Source organism: Aquarana catesbeiana, linkage group LG02 (genome assembly GCF_042186555.1).
Source record: "Aquarana catesbeiana isolate 2022-GZ linkage group LG02, ASM4218655v1, whole genome shotgun sequence".
NCBI classification, from domain to species: domain Eukaryota; kingdom Metazoa; phylum Chordata; class Amphibia; order Anura; family Ranidae; genus Aquarana; species Aquarana catesbeiana.
The window spans coordinates 571040943-571061246 of NC_133325.1; the positions used below are offsets into that span (position 1 = coordinate 571040943).

A 20304-nucleotide genomic window follows, 5' to 3' on the forward strand; every position below is an offset into this window, starting at 1 on the left:
AACTTGTACCTAGAAGAAGAAGAAGCTTCATTTACTTCTTCTGCTTCCTCATCCGAATTTAGTAAAATGTTACTTTCCTCCTCCTCTGAGTCGCTGCCCCCTCTGGATGCTGAAACAGAGGATTGAGAATGTGGCACCACACTGCTATGCGCCGTTGGACGCCTATCTAGGTAGGACCTGAAGGACTCAAAGGTGTCTGCCAGTTCCTTCCTGAAAGAGCTTAGCAATTCGCTTTGTTGAGCTGCAGGACTAGCAGGAGCTGTCTCCTCCTTAACTATGTCCGTAATGCAAGATTTGCATAATATTTTGGGCCAGGAATCCCTCAGTAACCCCTTACAAGAGGGACACTTCCTTTTAACAATAGGGGAGACATGCTTGGTCTTTTCTTTAGCCTTCTGCAATATCCCAAGGGAAAAAAGACAATTGCTGAACCATATTTCACAAACAACAGCTTACATGCTGTATAAAAAAGGAACACAGAAAAAAACACCACCAAGGAAGTTAACCCTTTAACACCTATGATCTGTTCCACAGCCGGTGAATCACCCCACAGATCCACCTTAAAACATAATTAATCACTTATCCCTCCTTTAGTACTCAGGACCAAGTGATCTGCAGGCTCCCCCCTTTTTTTTTTTTTTTTTTTTAGGGAAGGGATAATATATAAACATTATAAATGCCCATAGAGTAAAGACAGAGACCAGTATCCCTGCTTACCTGAGCCTGGCTGATTGTCGTGGCTCCTGCTCCTGCCACCGCCGTCTGATCGTCCTCCATTATTGACAGGACACACAGCGGCGTTTGTGCTCTTTTATTTGATTTCTCCGGGCCGCTCACCGCTGTGAGGGCCGGAAATGAAATCAGCCGTGGAGACCGCCCCTCCTCCTGCGTTCCAGCGGCCGGAACCGGAAGCCGCGTCGCGCCGCTCGAGGCCCCGCCCCCGGTCGGAAATGACGCGCTTGCCATCCGAACCCGGAAGGCGTGCGGCCCGTGGAATAGACGCCGCTCTACTCCACAGCCCTGCCACCGGTCTGTAGGAGCGGGACCCTCGCAGCCTGGCTCTCGCCGAGCATGAAGAGGAGGAGGCACCGGAGAATCCCCCACACGTCAGGGAGGATGCTGGGCTGTCTTAGGAAAAGAAGAAGACGATCCGGTATGCCCATACTTTCACCACCTGGAGAAAGCGCAGCACACCCCTGGTTCCCTGCAGCGCTTCCACCATGGCGGAGGAAACACTACAACTGAGGCCATGGTGGAAGTGTCCGGTCTTTAAAGAAACTGACTGCAGTGTTTCCTGGGAAAGTGGGTGGAGCTGCGCTCTCTCCAGGTGCTGTCCTGAAAGACGAAGGGAGAAATTTCTTTCCCTTCTCCGTAGATCTGGAGAGGGTCTGGTCCAACCCTGTACCAAACAGGAGAGACCCCTCAAAAGGAAGGCCGCATAACCTAGTTTTAGAGGTATGGTCCCCATCCCAGGTCTTAACCCATATGGCTCTTCTGGCTGAATTAACAAGAGCTGCTGTTTTAGCCGAAGTCCGCACGGACTCTACTGCAGCATCCGCAAGAAAGGCTACCGCTTTACCAATTACCTCCAGGGAATCCAAAAGATCCTTGGATTTGGAAGTACTTGTCACATGATCTGTCAGCTTGTTAAGCCACATGTTAGTATTTCTAGCTATACAGGCTGAAGCTAAAGCCGGACTTAATGTAGCTGCATTGGCCTCCCAGGCCCTGCGTAAAAGGGTTTCCGACCTACGGTCCATCTGGTCCAGAATATTACCTGCGTCTTCAAAAGACAGGTCAGACTGTTTAGATACCTGGGCCAGAGATGCATCCAGTTTGGGAAGTTTAAAAAACTTCTCCTGCGCCTCTTCCTTAAAACGGACACCTGCGTTTCCAGGTTTTAAACTTCTGAAGTTTATTTTCTGGCTCCTTCCATTCTCTTAAAACAATGTCTTTCAGACCCTGGACTGAGCTTTAGACAACCCCTGATACAACCTATCCTGTACAGAAGTCTGTGCCTCTGGCTCTTGGATCTCCTCCGAAGCATAAATGGCCCCTAGGAGGCCCTCCATATCATCAGCAGAGAAAAAATGTCGGCCAGGTCTGGAGTGTCCCTCTTCCTCCTGGCTATCCTCTGCGTCTTCCCCTTCCTCAAGGAGACTACGGCAGGGGTCTTCCACTTCCCCTGCCTCATCTTCCAAATCCTGAGAGGATAGGGGTTTCTGGGGAGTAGTGCACCCCTGTTTAACAACAGAAAAGGCACTTTCCTGGGAGGATGAGCCTTCTCTGCTATCCTGTCTAGTATTGATGCTAGCCTGAAAGGCTTTAAGTGTGGACAGCATTTCAGATTGTACTGAGAGGAAATCTCTCATAACCTCTGAAGTTTCCTTCCCTGATAATTTATGAATGCACTTATAACAAAACGGCTTGGTGTGCTCTGCTGCTAGTTTGTCATTGCAGTACCCACACCTTTTGGTTCGGGAAGGGTTTTTGGGTCTCGGTCTACTGGCAACACTCTGGGTTTCTGTGTCTGCAAAAACAAGAAGCCTGTTTAGCTAGTAATAACATTTAACAGAGATCTCATATGAGGGTAAGGATAGGGGGCCACCCCCTTCCTTATCTCCTCCAGCCTGGTAGACTCACCCCCAGTGGCCTCCAAAGCGGCTGTAGACTCCTCTTGCTCCATTGCAACAGCGAGTAGTGGACGCCTGCTCCCTGCCCAGTGATGCTGCCTCTGCTGCCTGGAACTACCCCCCTATTTAAAGCCGGTACCTGTAGTCCGTGGCCAGCTGCTGTCTCCTCATGGCGTTCCGAACTCCGACGCCATCTTGCCGAGGTCTTCGGAGCCAGCACGCTCTAGCGTCAGGGCCGCCGTGACGTCATAGCAAAAAGTACAAAATAGTGTTTTTTTTTTAAATTGTTGCTCTTTTTTTGTTGTAAAAAAAAAAAAAAATCGCAGAGGTGATCAAATACCACTAAACAAAAAAGCTCTATTTGTGGGAAAAAAAGGCCGTCAATTTTGTTTGGGTACAACAACGCACGACCACGCAATGGTCAGTTAAAGTAATGCAGTGCCGAATCGCAAAAAACGGCCAGGCCATTCAGCAGCCAAATCTTCCGGGGCTGAACTTGTTAAGGGAGTGAGGTTATTTTTAATTCAAAGCGGAGTTACAGTAAATTTTTTGTTTATTAAAAGTCAGCAGCTACAAAAAAAAAAAAAAAAAAAAAAAAAAAGGAATATATTCTGACTTTTAGACCCCATTCACACAGGGGCAACACGACTTGCAGGTCGCCTCAGCGAGGCGACCTGCAAACGAATGCCCGGGCGACTTGCAAAACGACTTCTGCATAGAAGTCTATGCAAGTCGCCCCAAGTCGCCCCCGAAGTCGTACAGGAACCTTTTTCTAAGTCGGAGCGACTTGCGTCGCTCCCCTTAGAACGGCTCCATAGTACAGAACGGGAGGCGACTTGTCAGGCGACTAGGTCGCCTGACAAGTCGTCCCTGTGTGAATGGGGTCTTAATAAAAAGACACTCACCTGTCCCACAATCCAGCGACGTGGCCACCCAAACCCTCACTTCTCTCCCCCCGCCTGTCCACGGCACTAGCAATACTACTGTGGGCATCCGGCTGTGACAGCTTGCAGCTTCACAGCCGGGTGCGCATGTCTCACTGCGCTGTCCTGAATGGCCAGACAATCTTTTGGGACCTGTGATGTGTCCCAGAAGATTGCAGGGAGAAAGGGCCGCCTAGGTAGCCCAAGCGGAAGTGGGAGTTAGTCGGTAATTGTGATGCATCGCGGAATTGAACCGTTGACCAGATAATCGTAATCGAATCGTGAGACCAGTGAAGATGCGCACCTCAATTTAATAACAGGTCTTACTTTATTTAATCTACTCTGTATTCCAACGATATGTGTGTGTGTGTTATAAAAATAAAAAAGCCATATATACCTTCTGTGAGTGCTGATCAGCGGTCACGTGGTGCACCGGATCTCTCCTCCAGACTGACGTCAATGGGGGAATCTCGGCCCCTCCCACTGCATCTGTTAGACGGGGAGAGGAGAGATGCAGTGCATCAAGTGACTGCTGATCAGCGCTTACATATAAGGTTTATACAGTTTTTTTTATTATACACAACACACACAGGGGGACATATCATTAGGAGACCGAGCGGATTATATAAAGTAAATATTGTGGGTTAACAAACCCTTTAATTACCACCTTAATCAGCCACAGAACCTGTGAGATTGAGCCTAGGTTCACAACTGACAGCGGGATTAAAATTGTGCAAGTTCAGCTGAACTCGTACGATTTCATACCCGCATGTCAGTCAGAGACATCTGTGCAGGTTGCTGTACAGATGTCTATACAAATTGCACCCCAAAGTCACCAAAAGTAGTGCAGGAACTACATTTGGGAATCGGTGCAGCACCGCAAAGTCAGTGTCGTACCGATTCAGATGGTGCCACTGCCATTGTCGGTAATAGCCGCCGATTTGGCATGCGATTTGACATGTCAAATCACATCAATGTGAACCTAGGCTGATGTGTCTGGTTTTAAAGGGATGAAGTGGGAACCCTAGTGTGGGAGTGACGCCATCGTGGCCTGGCAATTCAAACGACCAGCAAGAACAAACCTGGAAGAAAGAATAGACAAAGATTGGAAGCAGGGACAGCTTGTCACTGGAGGGCTCTGTATGAATGTGATAGTATGTGGTCAGGGCTGTCTTTAATATTGATTGGACCCTGGGCAAACATTTTCTTGGGGCACCCCCATGCAAATTTTCTCTCCACCCCAACATTCCAAAAAACACACGTAAACTTATGTATTGAATTGTATTGTATTGTAACTGTACTGTCTGCCCTCATCTTGTAAAGCGCTGCACAAACTGTCAGCGCTATATAAATCCTGTGTAAGAATAATGATGATGATGATGGGGGGGAGATATGGAATAGGGCAGTCCAGGATGATTGGGGGGGGGGGGAGATATGGGCATCGAGGATGATTTGGGGGGGGAATAGGGGGAGTCCAGGATGATTGTGGGGGATAGGGGAGTTCAAGATAATGTGGGGGGGATAGGGGAGTCCAGGATGATGGGGGGGGGGGAAGGGGAGATAGAGGAGTCCAGGATGACACAGGGATTGGGAGTGTGTACTGTGAGTTGTTTGTATCATACAGGGCACAGAAAAAAAATCAGCACAAGGGGCAGTACTTGCATATTCCCCCCACCAAGGTAACCATCTATTGGTCACCTCTGCACACCACTTTTCTTACCTCTGCACCCTCATCCATAGTTCAACTCTGTACCCCCCCCCCTCCATCCACAGCTCACCTCTGTACCCCCCCCTCCTCCTCCTTCCATCCACAGCTCACCTCTGTACCCCCCCTCCTCCATGCACAGCTAACCTTTGTATTCCATGATCACGTCTGTACCCCTCCATCCAAAGCTCACCTCTGTACCCCCCCCTTCACGTCTGTACCCCTCCATCCACAGCTAACCTCTGTACCCCCCCCCATCCACAGCTCACCTCTGTATTCCATGTTCACGCCTGTACCCCTCCATCCACAGCTCACTTCTGTATCCCGTCTACCTCTGCACCACCCCCCATCCACAGTTCATCTGTTTCCCCCGTCCACCTCTGTATCCCCCATCCACATCTGTATCCCCTGACCACCTCTGTATTCTTCCGTACACCTCACATCAATGTTGACCTCTGTATCTCCATCCACCTCTGTACCCCGACATTCATTTCTGTATCCTTCCGTCCACCTCTGTACCCCCACCCATCCACGTTTATCTCTGTACCCCCCTCCTCCACCACACCCAATTCTCTGCACATGTGTATCCATCCCCCCCCCCCCCCGTTGTTCTTTCTCACCTGATGACACAGCAGTGCAACAGTCTCCATCTATCAGACCCGTAGCACACAGCCAGAACACTTTACTCAGCCGTGCGCTACACAGGTCTGTCAGGCAGGGGTGGGAACACGGAGCGCTGCTCTGTTATTCCCGGTCACTCCAGTCCATAGCTCCTGACAGAGGGAGAAGCAGGTAGGCTCAAGCAGATAAAGCCTGCAGCTGTCCCTCTCTCGTCATATTGTGAGGTGAGAGACAGCGGGGGGAGGTTAGAATCGGCTGCACCCACTACTCAAAGAAAACTGCGGGCAACACAGGGCTTAAGTGGCAGCTGCTTTGGGCCCCACAGCAATGACAGGGCCCAGGGCAGCTTCCCCTTTTGCCCTGTATGTGGTGAACACCAGCACATGACTGCATAACCCTGCAAGGGCCCATTATAAATAAAATGTTTACAGTATACTATTGCTGTAGGGAATGGTCAGCATATCTATCTACATATTTACCTCACAGCATATCCATTCCAAAACTGAACCTCAGATAACACTGTACTGCATATAAAACGGCACAGGCTAAACCATCAGACAGGTTGGGGGCTAAAACTATCTCTGCTATGGCATACAAAAAAAACCCTCCATTACACGAATAAATCAGAGAACAAAGAGCAGAGCAAAGCGCGCTAAAACCAAGGCAAGATGGGGGGCGGGTTTCCGTTTTCAAAGACTAGCCCAGCCAATCGGTGAAGGAGAAGTACTCTTCTCCGATGACATCATTGCAGCCTGATAGCGCCCCGACCAATCTGTGTGAGAGACAGAAGGGAAGCTCGGCTTTCCCGCATAAATAATCTTCTCACGGTGCACTGCCTCCTTAGTAGGTTCTAGTATCGCGGCGTGTCTCCTCCTCCACAGAGCGCCGTGTGCGCGGAAGGTTACATTCTCTCACATCTGCTGTATCCGTGCGCGAGGCGGTGCAAAGAAAGGAAGAGCGCTCTTGTAGTCGCCATTTTAGGTTGCTCCGTTGGCTGCAGCTGATAAGCGCCATTAGCTTCTGCCATTTCTTTTTTTTTTTTAATCTAGCCTCCTCTCTGAACTCATTCCTTTCCAATGGATTTGTCAGGGGGTGGTGTGATAAGGGGGCCGGCGGGTAATAACGACTGTCGGATCTATGTGGGGAACCTGCCGCCAGACATCCGCACCAAGGACATAGAGGACGTGTTCTACAAGTACGGCGCCATCCGAGACATCGACCTGAAGAACCGGCGCGGAGGCCCGCCTTTTGCTTTCGTGGAGTTCGAGGACCCCAGGTAAATAGTCGGTTAGGCAGGCGGCTCTCTGGTGCCACCATTCCCGTGCTTGGCCTGCTGCCTCGGGGAGCAAACTGGCACGTTTGGTGGCTGTGCAGCCATGAGCACATGCGGCGATCGTGCAGTGTTTTGTAGCGCCCCCTGGCGGTGGAGGCGGACTAGACCGCGTGGCATTAACGGTGCAGTCTTTGTTCGCTGGGCTGATTTATGGCTGAGCGTCCGTGCCTGTACCGTGCTCTCATATTGACGGCTTCAGCCTCAGTTCATAAAGCTTTAGCACTAAGACGAGGATCGCCACGTGATTTTTAATTTATTGGGCTCATTATGGAAAAAAAAAAACACTTTAAGATCCATATCCTGTTGTTGAGATTGATGAATTAGGACTGTGCAGCTAGCCAGTTAGGATTTATTCTGGTAGTCTGTGAAATGCCAAAACAATTTAGTGTGAGATTCTACTCAATTTTGATCAAATCACTTGCTTTGTTCCCTGGTACCCAACGTGCAGCCTTTGGTATATGATGTGTGCCTCTTGGACCTCCACTATCTGTAGTGGGCAGCATCCATTAGATCAGTCGTTCTCAACCAGTGGCTCTCCAGCTGTTGCAGAACTACAAGGCTGAGGCTACTTTCACACCGGGGCGGGGGTGCGTTAGCGGTAAAGCTCTACCTGTTTTAGTGACGCTTTTTGGCCGATAACGGGGCACTTTTAAACCCTGTTAGTGGCCAAAGACAGGGTTAAAAGTGCCCATACTGGGGCTCTGCCTATTCTTTTTAATGGGCAGGGCGCTTTGGGAGCAGCATGCGCCCCAAAGATGCTGCTTGCAGGACCCCCCCCAATCCTGCAAGCGTGCCGCCCCAGTGTGAAAGCACTTGGGTTTTCACACTGGGGAGACATAAGAGGCGCTAAAGCACTTCAGTGTGAAAGGGGTCTGACAGAGACATGATGGGCCTTGTAATTCAACAGCTGGATGATGTCAGAACCCACTAACAGCCCATACTTTAAAGTAGTCCAGCCTGAGCTCGTTTGGCTGGGCTTCTCCTATGGGTCACACAAAAGCTATTTGTTTTGCACTCCTGTGACCCGTTTTCAGCAGAGAGTGGTTTGAAGTCCGCTCTCTGCTGACGTCACAGGAATCAGTCCAGGCACTGCGGCATCACAACAATGGAAGTCAGGATCTGCCAGGTGCCTGGACTGACACCCCGCTCAGCCAGCCTCTGAGATGGTCGCTCAGCGCTCCAGTGAGCATGGAGGAGTGGGGTGATGTTGATTGACAGTCAGCAGCTCTTTGCTCGGGGAGGTGTGAGAACAGAGCCATTGGTGATGTTCGATCGCTCGGTTCTTAGTGCAGAAACACCGGCAGACAGATGAGGCATCGGACCAATGCTGTATCCACCTAGGTAAGTATGATGGGGGGGGACCCCAAACTTCTCTTTTAAGCATTACCTTGATGTCCAATGATATCACCTGTGATGTATTTCAGTTATCTTGCAAACCTGGCCTGTTAGTGGGTCCTGAGGACAGGAGTTGAGAACCACTGCTCTCTGGATTAGAGTAATGGCATAGATCTCTAGTAGCTTCATGTAAGATGTTCCTAGTTTAATATTGTCTTCTGCAGAAAATTGCCAACCAAAAATGTAGCATGTTTACACTCTGGCCATAGTTTCCTGTATTAAGTTGGCAGTTTCTGACAGTCCTCAAGTAATTACATATATGGAAAATTATGTCTGGGCCTTTGTCAGGGGCTGCATTTGGGACCCCCCTTTAGCTCATAAGTTGACAACCACTGGCTAAGGCTGGACATACATAATACCATTTTCTTCATTTTCTTTTAGATTTACCTTCAACTATGTAGTGCAAGGGCTTGCCTGATTGCATACAAATTGAAAGCGTTTCGGTTTCACTTGCAATATATGGTTGTGGTAAATCTAAAATAAAATTGTGTAATGTATGACCAGTGTTGAATTAAGGCCTAACTCTGGGCTTCTGCAAAAATTTACAAGTGGATCCCCTTCCTAGATGTTAAGTGCTTGTTTAGGTAGGGGGAGGGACAAATACTTGCCTTAGGCATCCTTTACACAGGGTGATTATGTAAGTGTGGTTGAATTGAGGAGGACCGCCCACATTCCAGAACACCAGAAAGCAGCCTGCAGGGCTGCAAGGAAAAACTGTGTTCACAGGGGATTAAATGTGTGCCTCATGCAGGCTGTGTTTTGCTGGCACAGGAATGCACAGGTGTCCTTGTGTTGGCAGTCCCATTGTATATTTGGACACAGCAGCTGTATGGATACAGCTGCTGTTCCCAATGTGATATCTGCGTCCCCATATATAAGCAATGTTGGGACACAGTAGCTGTGTCCTAATAGACGAGACGGCTGACACGGATGCATGAAACATTTGTGCTTCCCCTGTACAAGCAGAACACTGCCCTGCATGGGGCTCATGTGTATTTTCCTACAGTGAAAGAGGCCTTATTCTCAGCAAGGTGCTTTCTGCTGTTTTGGAATGTGAGTAGACCTCCACAGTACAGGTGTACTTTGCAAGACTGCTGGACCGGCATTGTATGTAATGGAAAGCTGCGATTGGCCAGATAGCAAGGTAAAGCGGCTATGGGAACCAGTTGCACAAACTCGCAACGTGTGAGTGTGTGCTAGCAGTGCTTTTATAAGAAAATGTATGCTCTCAATCTTAGTCTACATTTTTAAGTTTTGTGTGTTTTATTATAATGTTGAAAACTTTGAATGTCCTGTACGCTACACAGGCGTGACAATTTTTTTTTTTAGTTTGTTTAAAAAAAATCTTTTAAAGAGGCACATCACTCCCCTTTAGCTTTGGCCTCCTTTGGGAGCCACCATCTTTGTTTGGTGCATACCACGTTTGAGTCCTGCAGTATATCTTTGGATGTGTGGGGAGGATTTCTGTGCATTTGCAGAAAGTCTAATGTTTGGTACATAAAAAGGCTGTGAAGTTTAAAAAAAAAAAAAAAAAAAAAAAAAAATCCTAATGTGGGAGACAGTAGGGAAAAATGTTTTTTATTTGGGGTGAAAGCCCACTTTATTATAAAAATACAGCTATGCAAATAAAGTCTATTTTTTCTTTCAGGGATGCTGAAGATGCAGTTTATGGAAGAGATGGCTATGATTATGATGGCTATCGTCTACGTGTAGAGTTTCCAAGAAGTGGCAGAGGAGCTGGTGGAAGGGGTGGTGGTGGCGGCGGTGGTGGTGGCGGAGGTGGCGGCGGCGGTGGAGGAGGAGGTGGTGGTGGAGGAGGAGGAGCTCCTCGTGGAAGATATGGGCCTCCATCCAGGCGTTCAGAATACAGAGTGGTAGTATCAGGTAAGTAATCTATGGGATGCATGCCATAACTTTCTTTGCCAACAGAAGTGCTAGTGAAGTTTTTGAATTGGGTATGCAAATACTGACTTTTGTACGCTGTAGTGTAAAATAGGGACCTTTAGGATATGTTAAGCCAAAGTTGTGTGTTTTTTTTTTTTTTTTTTTTTTTTTTTCCTCAGGAAAATGTGTTAATTTTTTAATTTACTGCTACAGGGTGGCCATTCAACGCAAAATATGCGTATAGATGCGTGATCCTGCACTTCTAGGTTGCAGGCACGCACCGTCACCGGTTCAGTGTGTCCTGCGGACCCCGATGATCGTTCGGTGCTCTGGCAGAAGACTGTCATTCTGCAAGTACATTAGCAATGGATCTTGTGAAGCAGGAACACTGATCCATGTCTTCAAGCGGTTTAAAGCTCCTCCCCTCACAGTGGATGACCACAACCTAGGCACACACTTAACCCTTTGCTGCTGATGTTAACCCTTTTTCTGCCAGTGACAGTACATATTTTTAGCACTGATCACTAATAATGTCACGGGTCCTCAAAGTGTCTGATTTGTCTGCCGTAATATCGCAGTCCCGCTATGTCACTGATCGCCATTACTAGTAAAGAAAAAAAAATATCCCATAGTTTGTAGACGTTATAACTTTTGCGCAAACCAATCAGTATACACTTATTGGGATTTTTTTTTTTTTTTTTACCAAAAAACATGTAGCAGAATACATGTTGGCCTAAATTTATGAAATGAATTAGATTTTTTTTTTTAATTGGTTATGTTTTATAGCAGAAAGTAAAAATGTTTTTTGTTTTTTTTTTAATTATCGGTCTTTTTGTTTTCTAGCGGAAAAAAGAAAAACCGCAGAGGTGATTACCACCAAAAGATAGCACTATTTGTGGGGGAGGAAAAAAGGACACCAATTTTATTTGGGTACAGTGTCGCACGACTGCGCAATTGTCAGTTAAAGCAACACAGTGCCCTATCGCAAAAAATGGTCTGGAAGGTAAACCTTTCGGAGTCAAGTGGTTTAAACACTGTCCAAAACATCTTAAAGAGGGAGTCCACCTGAAAAAAAATTATTAAAAGCCAGCAGCTACAAATACTGCAGCTGCTGACTTTTATTAAACGGATACTTACCTGCCCTGGAGTCCAGCGATGTTGGCAGCCGAGCAACAGCTCGGCTGCTGCCACCGCCATTCTCGGTGAGGGACTAAGGAAGTGAAGCGTTGGGGCTTCACTTCCCTGTTCCCTACTGCACATGCGCGAGTCGCGCTGTGCGTCCTAAGTGGTCCCCGCCATCTCCTGGGACCTGTGTGTTTCCCAGGAGACAGCGGTGCGAGAGGGGGCGTGACTCCCGCGGGAGTCTATTCCCGGAAGTGGGTGCAGATACCTGTCTAATACAGGTATCTGCATCCTCTCCCCCCTGAAAGGTGCCAATTGTGGCACGGGAGGGGGGGAGGAATCAGATGAGCAGAAGTTCCACTTTTGGGTGGAACTCCGCTTTAAATATTTGCTTGAATAAAAAGTTTGCGTGAGATGTGCCCCCAGGATTTGGCTTCCTGGACTGTATCTGCACCCCCCCCCCCCCCCCCCCCAATGCACATAGTTTATGGACCCTTCATTAGTTATCTTGCAAACTGAATTTTAGCATCTTTTTTTTCCTGCAAATTTGAGTAAGAGGTTTGCTAGCATATATGTTTTAGCACATACAACACAGGCTAGTAATTATTTTTTTTTTTTTTTTTTTTAATCAAAAAACATTTATTGAGCATATGAATAAAAAAGTTAGGTAGGGTTGAAGCCATGTCAATATTTTTTTTTTTTTTTTTTCCCATCTGTGTCCCACTGGGAGATTTTCCTTCACTTCCAGTCCCATATCCAAAGCAGGAAGAAATTAAGGGAAGTTCTGGTTGTCACCAGAAGTAATGTTCCCCAATTGGAAGATATCTAGACATTTTCACAAGTTTTTTTTTTTTTTTTTTTTTTTTTTTTGTTTTAATCAGTGTTAACCTCTTGTCTTTAATTTCAGGACTTCCTCCAAGTGGAAGCTGGCAGGACTTGAAGGATCACATGCGTGAAGCAGGTGATGTATGTTACGCTGATGTTTACCGAGATGGTACTGGTGTCGTGGAGTTTGTGCGAAAAGAAGATATGACCTATGCAGTGCGGAAACTGGATAACACTAAATTTAGGTCACATGAGGTAAATATAATTGTCTGCTTTTTTTTTTTTTCTACCATTGCTGCATGATTGTTAATGGGGTTATTTAATCTTGTGGGTTTAAAGGTAAGATTGTCTAGGCTTCTTCAATAACAATGGATTTCCATCACCTTCAGAGTATTTCATCTTGCCTGAAATGCATAGCTGTTTAAGCTTGGCTTGTTCAATCCCAGGTTCTATCTGTTTAATAGGGAGAAACTGCCTACATTCGTGTAAAAGTCGATGGTCCAAGAAGCCCAAGCTATGGAAGATCGCGTTCTCGCAGTCGTAGTCGTAGCAGAAGCCGTAGTAGAAGCAACAGTCGCAGCCGCAGCTACTCTCCAAGAAGAAGCCGAGGATCCCCTCGCTACTCTCCCCGTCACAGCAGATCTCGTTCCCGTACATAGATAAAAGTGATGCTTTTTTTGTAGCCCCTCATGTTGTATACAGTTACTTTATTCAGTACTTTTTTAATTCACTGTTTTATTAAAGTTTTGAAGTGCTAAGCCTTCTGTTTAGAATAGTAAGGCTAATGCTTACACCAGTATCTTCCTTTTCCATTCCTTCATGCCCAAAAAGCGTATTTAGCAGTTTTAGGTATAATCTCACAAGTCGACCAGCCTCTCTTCAGAAGCACCAGTGTTGTGGTGTGTTGTCTGCAATGTGTGGTGGCGGTGGGGATTTGGGGTGGTTGTGGTATAAATATTAACTTTTTTTTTTCTCCTTTCATTTGTGGGGAAGTCTTGTTTTACCTTGCTTTCCATGTGTCTTTCTGTAGACATATCTGAAGAGATGGATTATGGAGGACATTTCAATCATTTTAGGATTTTCAGATGGAGGCTTGAGGAGGATCAGATCAAAAATGGAGGCCATGGTATGACTCCAAGTGCTATTGTGAGACAAATTGGCAGTATTGAATTTATGCTATGAGTATAAAAGCAAGATCTTGGATTGCTCTTTAAACTAATAAAGTGCTTGTAGGATAAAGTCTGCCACGATACTTGTTTTGTGGGCCTTTCAACTTGTTTACAGTATAATATCAATACTGCTAACTGCATGTCCTCTCTGTGACTGGTAAACATTTCTATTGTGTCCTTTTTTTTTTTTGTTTTGTTTTGTTTTTTTTTTTGTTTTTTTTTGTCCAAATTAAATAGATTTCAAAATCAGATGTTTGTAGACTATTGATCAAGGGCAGTTTTCTCTTTTTGTACTTAAAACGACTCATTATAGGCTTGTAGGTTGGAGCGCTTCCTTTTGCCACTCATTACACTTTTTTTTTTTTTTTTTTTTTTTTTTTTTTTAAGATTTTGGTTATTTAATCTATCTTACAGTAAAATCTTTGCCATATTCTTGTAATACCTCACATTGATATTTAAGGGTTGGAACAGCAGAGAAAAGCAACCTGTGAGTTGAGGGAGGTACATGCTACTTGAGCTTCTTTTAGGTAGTATTGTAAGTCTTCAACTTGGGTGATGCCTGACTTGTTTCCCCTCTTGTGTCCACTTCGGGTAATTGCCTATTAGGATAGCTCCATCAAAAATAAGATCAAGTGCGTACACAACATAAGGTTAAAACTTTCTTTTCAATTAAGCGCCTCGCTGTAGCCCCTTGATGTCTTGGGGCTTCTTCATACAGATGCGTTTCCTGTGCTCTGCAACACAGCTGATGTAATCTATGCATCAGGATATTGCATTTTTTTTTTTCTTTTAATCCTGTCTGGTGTACCTTTTTTGGGTGGGGAAAAAGTGGTTACAGATGTTTTAATGGAAAACAAGTTTAAAAAAAAAAAAAGTTCCACTTAGTGCTTTTTACAAGTCCATAGACCACTGATCGCTCAGTTCTCCCCTCTACTCTGCCCCTCCAGTGCTTACTGGAGTGCTGGGCCTGTGGAGGGGGCAGGAGTGGCTGGTTCAGTCTCAGCGGTTTGCTGAGAGTCTTGGCCAGCTACTGGTCTGGGCATCTGGGTGGATCCTAGAGCTGCACAATTAATTGTTAAAAAAAAAAAAAAGCGTGATCTCGATTCAACCCCCCCTGATGATCTCTTTTGCAGAGTTTGCTGATTCTTTCATACAACAAGTGGAGAGACTTATCTGCTCACTCAGCTGTCAAAAGAAAACATCCGGGCAGTCTGCCGAGTTTTTAATATGAAAATTGTAACTAATGCTTCCTCCTTAGATCAAAGGGATACATTTTTGTGTGTAAACAAAAAATCCCAGATGTGTAAATGCAGGAAGTTTAACCACTTAGAGTCTAAATCTTTTTCTGACACTTCTTTCTTAAGTTACCATCAATATTTTTTTGCTAGAAAATTACCTGGAATCCCCAAACATTTATATATATTTTAGCAGAGACCCTAGGGCAGTGATGGCAAACCTTGGCACCCCAGATGATTTGGAACTAAGTTTCCCATGATGCTCATACACTCTGCTTTGTAGTTGAGCATCATGGGAAATGTAGTTCCAAAATATCTGGGCTGCCAACGTTCGCCATCACTGCCCTAGGGAATAAAATGGCAATTGCTGCAATGTTTACATTGTATTTGCTCAACGGTCTTTCAAACGCAATTTTTTTTGGAAAAAATACACTGAAAGATGATGTTACGCCGCGAGAATCGAGAGAGAATCGTGATCTATCTCGAAGCAAAAATCGTGAAGCTGTAGTGCATCCTGACTAAAGTAGGCATCCATCAAAAGTCTGGACCGGCTGAGTATCAGTTGCCAGCAGGCTTTAGCATGCTGTCGGCTGAAAACCGGTCACAGGAGTGCAAAACTAACTGCACTCCTGTGATCCATAGGAGTAGGGGTCAAAATGACGTTTGCCATACGTCTCCCTTTTTAATTGCTAATAGCTCTCTACTCCTGCCAATGGGTGTGCGCCTGAGTTCTGTGTTCCTGGCCCTATAGTACATCAATCGAGGAACATGCTGGGTGTGGAGTCTAAAACTTTTAATAAACCTCATGGGTAACATTAGTATCTCGGCAGACTAATAAAGACAGTTTAATTGGCTGCCAAAGTTTTTTGTAACTCTGTTCGATTGGCTTAAAGTTTCATATACCTGGGATGCTACTTAGCTGGGCAACATTATATATTTTCATCTTTGCAGCATCTAGTGCCACCTGCTTAGCTATGCAGTGTTGGTGTTCTATACAAATTACTCCAAATACAGCTATAGATTGTGTGTGTATAATTTCACACACACAATTCCACTGTACATTTAATCGGTTTGCTGCAAGCTAAATAATTTCTTTGTGCTTTACGATGTATTTCCATGTATAAGGATATTGTTGTGCCTTTACTTCACAGGTTAAGGGACCAGGTAGTATGTTTTTATGTAAGGCAAAACTGCATCACTCTTAACTTTAGCTACTTGAAGTGAAACTTAGTCCCGAGTTAGGACTTTTATTACAAAAGACATGCTTGGCCTGTTTTGCAATGAAGGCTTCTTATGTTGCTCTTCAAAAGATGCTTTAGAACGTACACACATGCTCGGCTCACTGTACAATCTCTGCACCTATTGGTGCAGCAATTAATGAACTACTGTGCATATGCCAAGTAGTTCATTCAGTTCAGGAATTTTTATCATCCCAGTCCATGCAATTACAATGGCTAAAGACCCAGGGGGAAAAAAACTGGGCACTGCCTATGCCACCAGGGGAGCTTGCCGGTGTTTCGTCACAGGAGGCAAGTATTCATGCGTTTAGTTCTGCTTTAAGTTTGATGGAGTTATCCTTGCTCAGGGAAAAAAATGACTAAAAGGGCAACTTGATAGGCCACCTGGTTTTTTGCTTACAGTACATTTATTTTAATACACAGCTGGACCTACTAGTTGTTTTTGTGATCTCTTCGCTCGTGTTTTAGATGGATAGTGAAACATTTTTAACTGTGTGGCCAGTTCATTTGCATTAGATTTTACATCAGATTACTGGTTAAAAGTCTTAAGGCATTCTTTTTTTAAAATGGGGGTAATGCAGTCATGTCACATAACCTTTTAAAAGTGGTGTGTATGACAGTACTGTACAACCTTTGGAACTTTCCACTTGTGTAGATTATGCAAATAGACCAGAATAAAACATATTGGCCAAGAAAGCACTAATGATGGGCTTTATAGCAGGCAATACTAGTTTTATAAGCAATTTCTGGCTTATTTTAAAGGTGGTGTGTGTAACCACCAACACTAAACATGTGTTTTGCAGTCAATCCCTGCTGAATATGTTCTAGTACTATGACAATTTGAGGTACTGCATGTGTTAACAGCTGAAGGATCAAATATTAAATTACGCTAGTTTATTGAAGTAGTTCTATAAAATAGGTTTGATGTGCAACTTTCTCTTTACATCTGTTCAATGCTTTGAGTTCAGGTGCTTGACACATCTGGAATGCCAGCAGCATAATCTGTCCTAAATAATAATTATTTTTTTTTTAGCATTGTTGCTGCTTAAGTGCTTCCTTGATATGTGGGCACAACAAAAATCTTGTTTAAAGAAAATTTAAATTGCCCCCCTTCCCCCTGGGTTGGTGTCAAATGGGTGCTTTTTGTTATCACAGTTGTCAGAAATTTACAACTGCCATGCTTCTCCTGTCTGTGGTGGGGGTCTATGGGGAAGCACTTTATCATACAAGCAGGTGTTTAGTCAGGAATGCAGTCTGTATTTACAGCAAATCACCTGTTGACACTTGGGTGGCATGCTGGTTTTTCTCTATATGTTCCCACTATGGTGAATTGGGAGAAGCACACATTGGATGTACATTTTATTGTGAAAAGCGCTTCTGTGACACCAGCCTGTATCAGTCATGAGTTGAACTAATAAGATTTCTTTTCTTTAGTATTTTAATGATATAACCATTCAATTAGACTTTTTTGGGAAATGTAATCGTTATATGTGCATACACTTTTTTTTTTTTTTTTTTTTTGTTTTGTTTTGTTTTGTTACAAGTCTGCACACATAACTGATCAGTTCCCAGAAACCTGTTTTGATAATATCTAACTCTGCCTCTTTTTTTTTTTTTTTTGATTTTGCTGGTTATAAAGGTTTGGATTGGAGAGGGCTCACTGGATCCCAATCCTGGAGCTGTGGATCATTGGATTCAAATCATAGGAAGGAGTGAATAGGATAGGGATGAATTGCCAAGATTCATGGAGCGGGATCAGATAACAAGAACATAGGAGTGGATTCCTGCCCCATCTAAACACCATTCGTGTGGAATTTTTTTCCTAATCATCCAATTGGCTATTCTATAGAAATTTTTTTTATTTTTTTTTTTTTTTTTATACAAGTGGAGCGCTTAGGATGCCAGAAGGAGTTGCACGTTTTTTTCTTTTTGTTAAAAAGCAAAGAGGAGACCAGAGGCACGCTGGAGCCATCCCCTGGGACGGATACAGCACCAATAGATGGTAATTAAAAGGGATAATGGGAGGGCTGAATTGAAATTAGTAAATTTATATCAAATTTGAAGGGGTTGGGTTTTTAAAAAAATGATCTAGGATTTCAATTGGCGTTTGAGGATTTTGCTGCTGAATAATAAATTAATAAAAAGTTAATTTGTTTCTGTGTGGCTTCTTGGTTAATATGACACTCAAATAACAAATCTAATCTCTGTAAAGGTAAGGCTCTTCCTCTGCTCCTGACATATTTGTTGATCTGTATTAATGATCATCTTAATCTGGTCATTAATACTAATGCACAACACTGGTAAGTTTTCTGTACTAAAAACCAATACTACATAACGTTTTAAAGCTAAACTTGAGTCAGCTGAAAAAAAAAATGCACAATGCAGTAATTCCCCCTGGACAACCCCCACCTTTTTTGTTCCTCTGCTGTATATCCAGTCACCTGAAGCCATGCATCTAGTCATCGCTCCTTATTGCTGTCATGTGTAGTGAACCATTGGTGGCCTTCCACTGTACATTAGGATGTTGGGGGCCTGCCCACATACTGGGAAGGTGAGTATACTGGGGGGGGGGGACTGAGGAATAGGCCCATATTTCACCTATGTTCTAGTAGAAATTGATCTAGTAACTTTCAGTGTGGGTGCATTTTTTTTTTTTTTTTTCCCCCAGCTGACTGAAGTTGAGCTTTAAAGGGTTACTAAACCCACAACAGTCTGTCTATACAATAAAGCATTCCTGTTATACTCAATGTGGAACCTAAGGGGTTAATCCTCTGTCTTGTGTAAAAGGGCTGTTTGATCCTGTCTTCTCTGATCCTCCTCTTCCACTGTCCTCAATCCATCTGCTGATAGAACAAAGCCTTGGGGCCAAAGCTGCATGTGCTTAGTTTGGTGTGTATTGCTAGGGTTTTTTCTTTGCGAGGGGCCAAGCAACAGTGTCCAGACAAAAGGTCAGGGGTCCTGCAGCCTCAGGACAATCGGGAGAATGAAAACTCTTCCTACAAACTTTACCCAGACACTGATAGAAGTCACAAGACTGCTCTAAGTGCTGATGAGAAAAGGTATTTGGCAGTTTATATTTACTAAAATAGTTGGATGTACTGTGGGATACCAAATATAGTGAATGCAGGGTCCTGGGGTTTAGTAACACTTTAAGTGAACTTTCTCTAAAGTTCACTTCATCATGTTTGCACATTTTGGAGTGGACTAACATATATTTGCCTTCCCTTCTCTGGAGATGTGTACGTGGCTCAATCCAATGCCAGTGGCCTCCGGGGATTGTTTACATCTCAGTCCTGTGTCAGTGCAGTACAGAACCTGTACTTTACTTGATCTTTACTGTGCAAATGCAGTATAAGACCCCTTTCACACTGAGGCGCGTTCACACTGAAAAGCTCACTATTTCAATTAAAATCAATGAATGCTTTCACACTGGGGCAGGGCAGTGAAAAAATGATCCCCTCCATTGAAATTAATGGAAAGCTCTTCAAAAGCGCTCAGTGTTTTACTGCTATTTTTAGCAGCGTTTTTGCAGGGGTTTTTGGCCGCTAGCAGGGTGCTTTTAACCCCTGCTAGCTGCCAAAAAGGGGTTAAAACGACCTGCAAAGCGCCGCTGCTCAGTTCGGCAGTGGTGCCCATTCATTTTCAATGGGCAGGAGTGGTGTATATACCGCTCCAAAGATGCTGCTTGCAGGGGTTTTTTTTTTTTTTAACGTCCTGCCAGCGCATCTCCTTAGTGTGAAAGCCGGAGGGCTTTCACACTGAGACTGCAGGGGAGCCGTTTTACAGGCGCTATTTTTTAGCCTAAAAAAAGCCTCCGTGTGAAAGGGGTCTTAGGCTCCATTCACACTAGCGCGTTTTTTGATGCATTTTGCAGAAATGCACGGGAATTTTTTAACATGGGTTCCTATGGAACATGTTCACATCAATGCCTTTTTGTTTCTCTGCATTTTTGGAAAGGGTCGGGGACTTTTTTTCATGCAAAAAGCAGCGTTTTGCATGTAATGGATTTCAATGGACAAGCATCAAAAACGCAAGTGCACTGTTTTTGGTGCGTTTTTGCTGTTTTTTTTTTTTTTTTTTTTTAAGACTGTAAAAAAAAATAAAAAAAAAACGCAAATCGCCGCAAAAACGCTGCTCAAAAACGTGGCAAGCATGAAAAAAAAACCTCCAAAAACGCTCAAAAGCAACATGCATAGATGTGAATCGAGCCTTAGAGAAAAC

General features: G+C 44.6%; 1 protein-coding gene across 3 annotated transcripts; it reads left to right on the top strand.

The window, feature by feature from the left end:
- The first annotated feature begins 6675 nt into the window (after positions 1–6675).
- SRSF1 (serine and arginine rich splicing factor 1) lies at positions 6676–18232 on the top strand. 3 transcript variants are annotated; one of them, XM_073616085.1, is made up of 6 exons: positions 6681–7158; positions 10259–10494; positions 12524–12696; positions 12906–13092; positions 13472–13567; positions 17723–18232. In XM_073616085.1, the coding sequence occupies exons 1-6, from the start codon at positions 6959–6961 to the stop codon at positions 17797–17799; spliced, it is 969 nt and encodes a 322-aa protein (XP_073472186.1). In that variant the 5' UTR covers positions 6681–6958; the 3' UTR covers positions 17800–18232. The 3 variants fall into 3 exon arrangements, with proteins under 3 accessions (XP_073472188.1, XP_073472186.1, XP_073472187.1); XM_073616087.1 differs by lacking the exon at positions 12906–13092 and having other exon boundaries at positions 6676–7158; XM_073616086.1 differs by lacking the exon at positions 17723–18232 and having other exon boundaries at positions 6689–7158; positions 12906–13106.
- Positions 18233–20304: the final 2072 nt, after the last annotated feature.

Bases quoted from the DNA above. Each gene is read 5' to 3' on its own strand.
- SRSF1 (XM_073616085.1), top strand. From the start codon at position 6,959: ATGGATTTGTCAGGGGGTGGTGTGATAAGGGGGCCGGCGGGTAATAAC. The intron at 10,495-12,523 runs GTAAGTAATCTA...CTTTAATTTCAG, and splicing joins ATACAGAGTGGTAGTATCAG to GACTTCCTCCAAGTGGAAGC. The intron at 13,568-17,722 runs GTATGACTCCAA...CTGGTTATAAAG, and splicing joins GATCAAAAATGGAGGCCATG to GTTTGGATTGGAGAGGGCTC.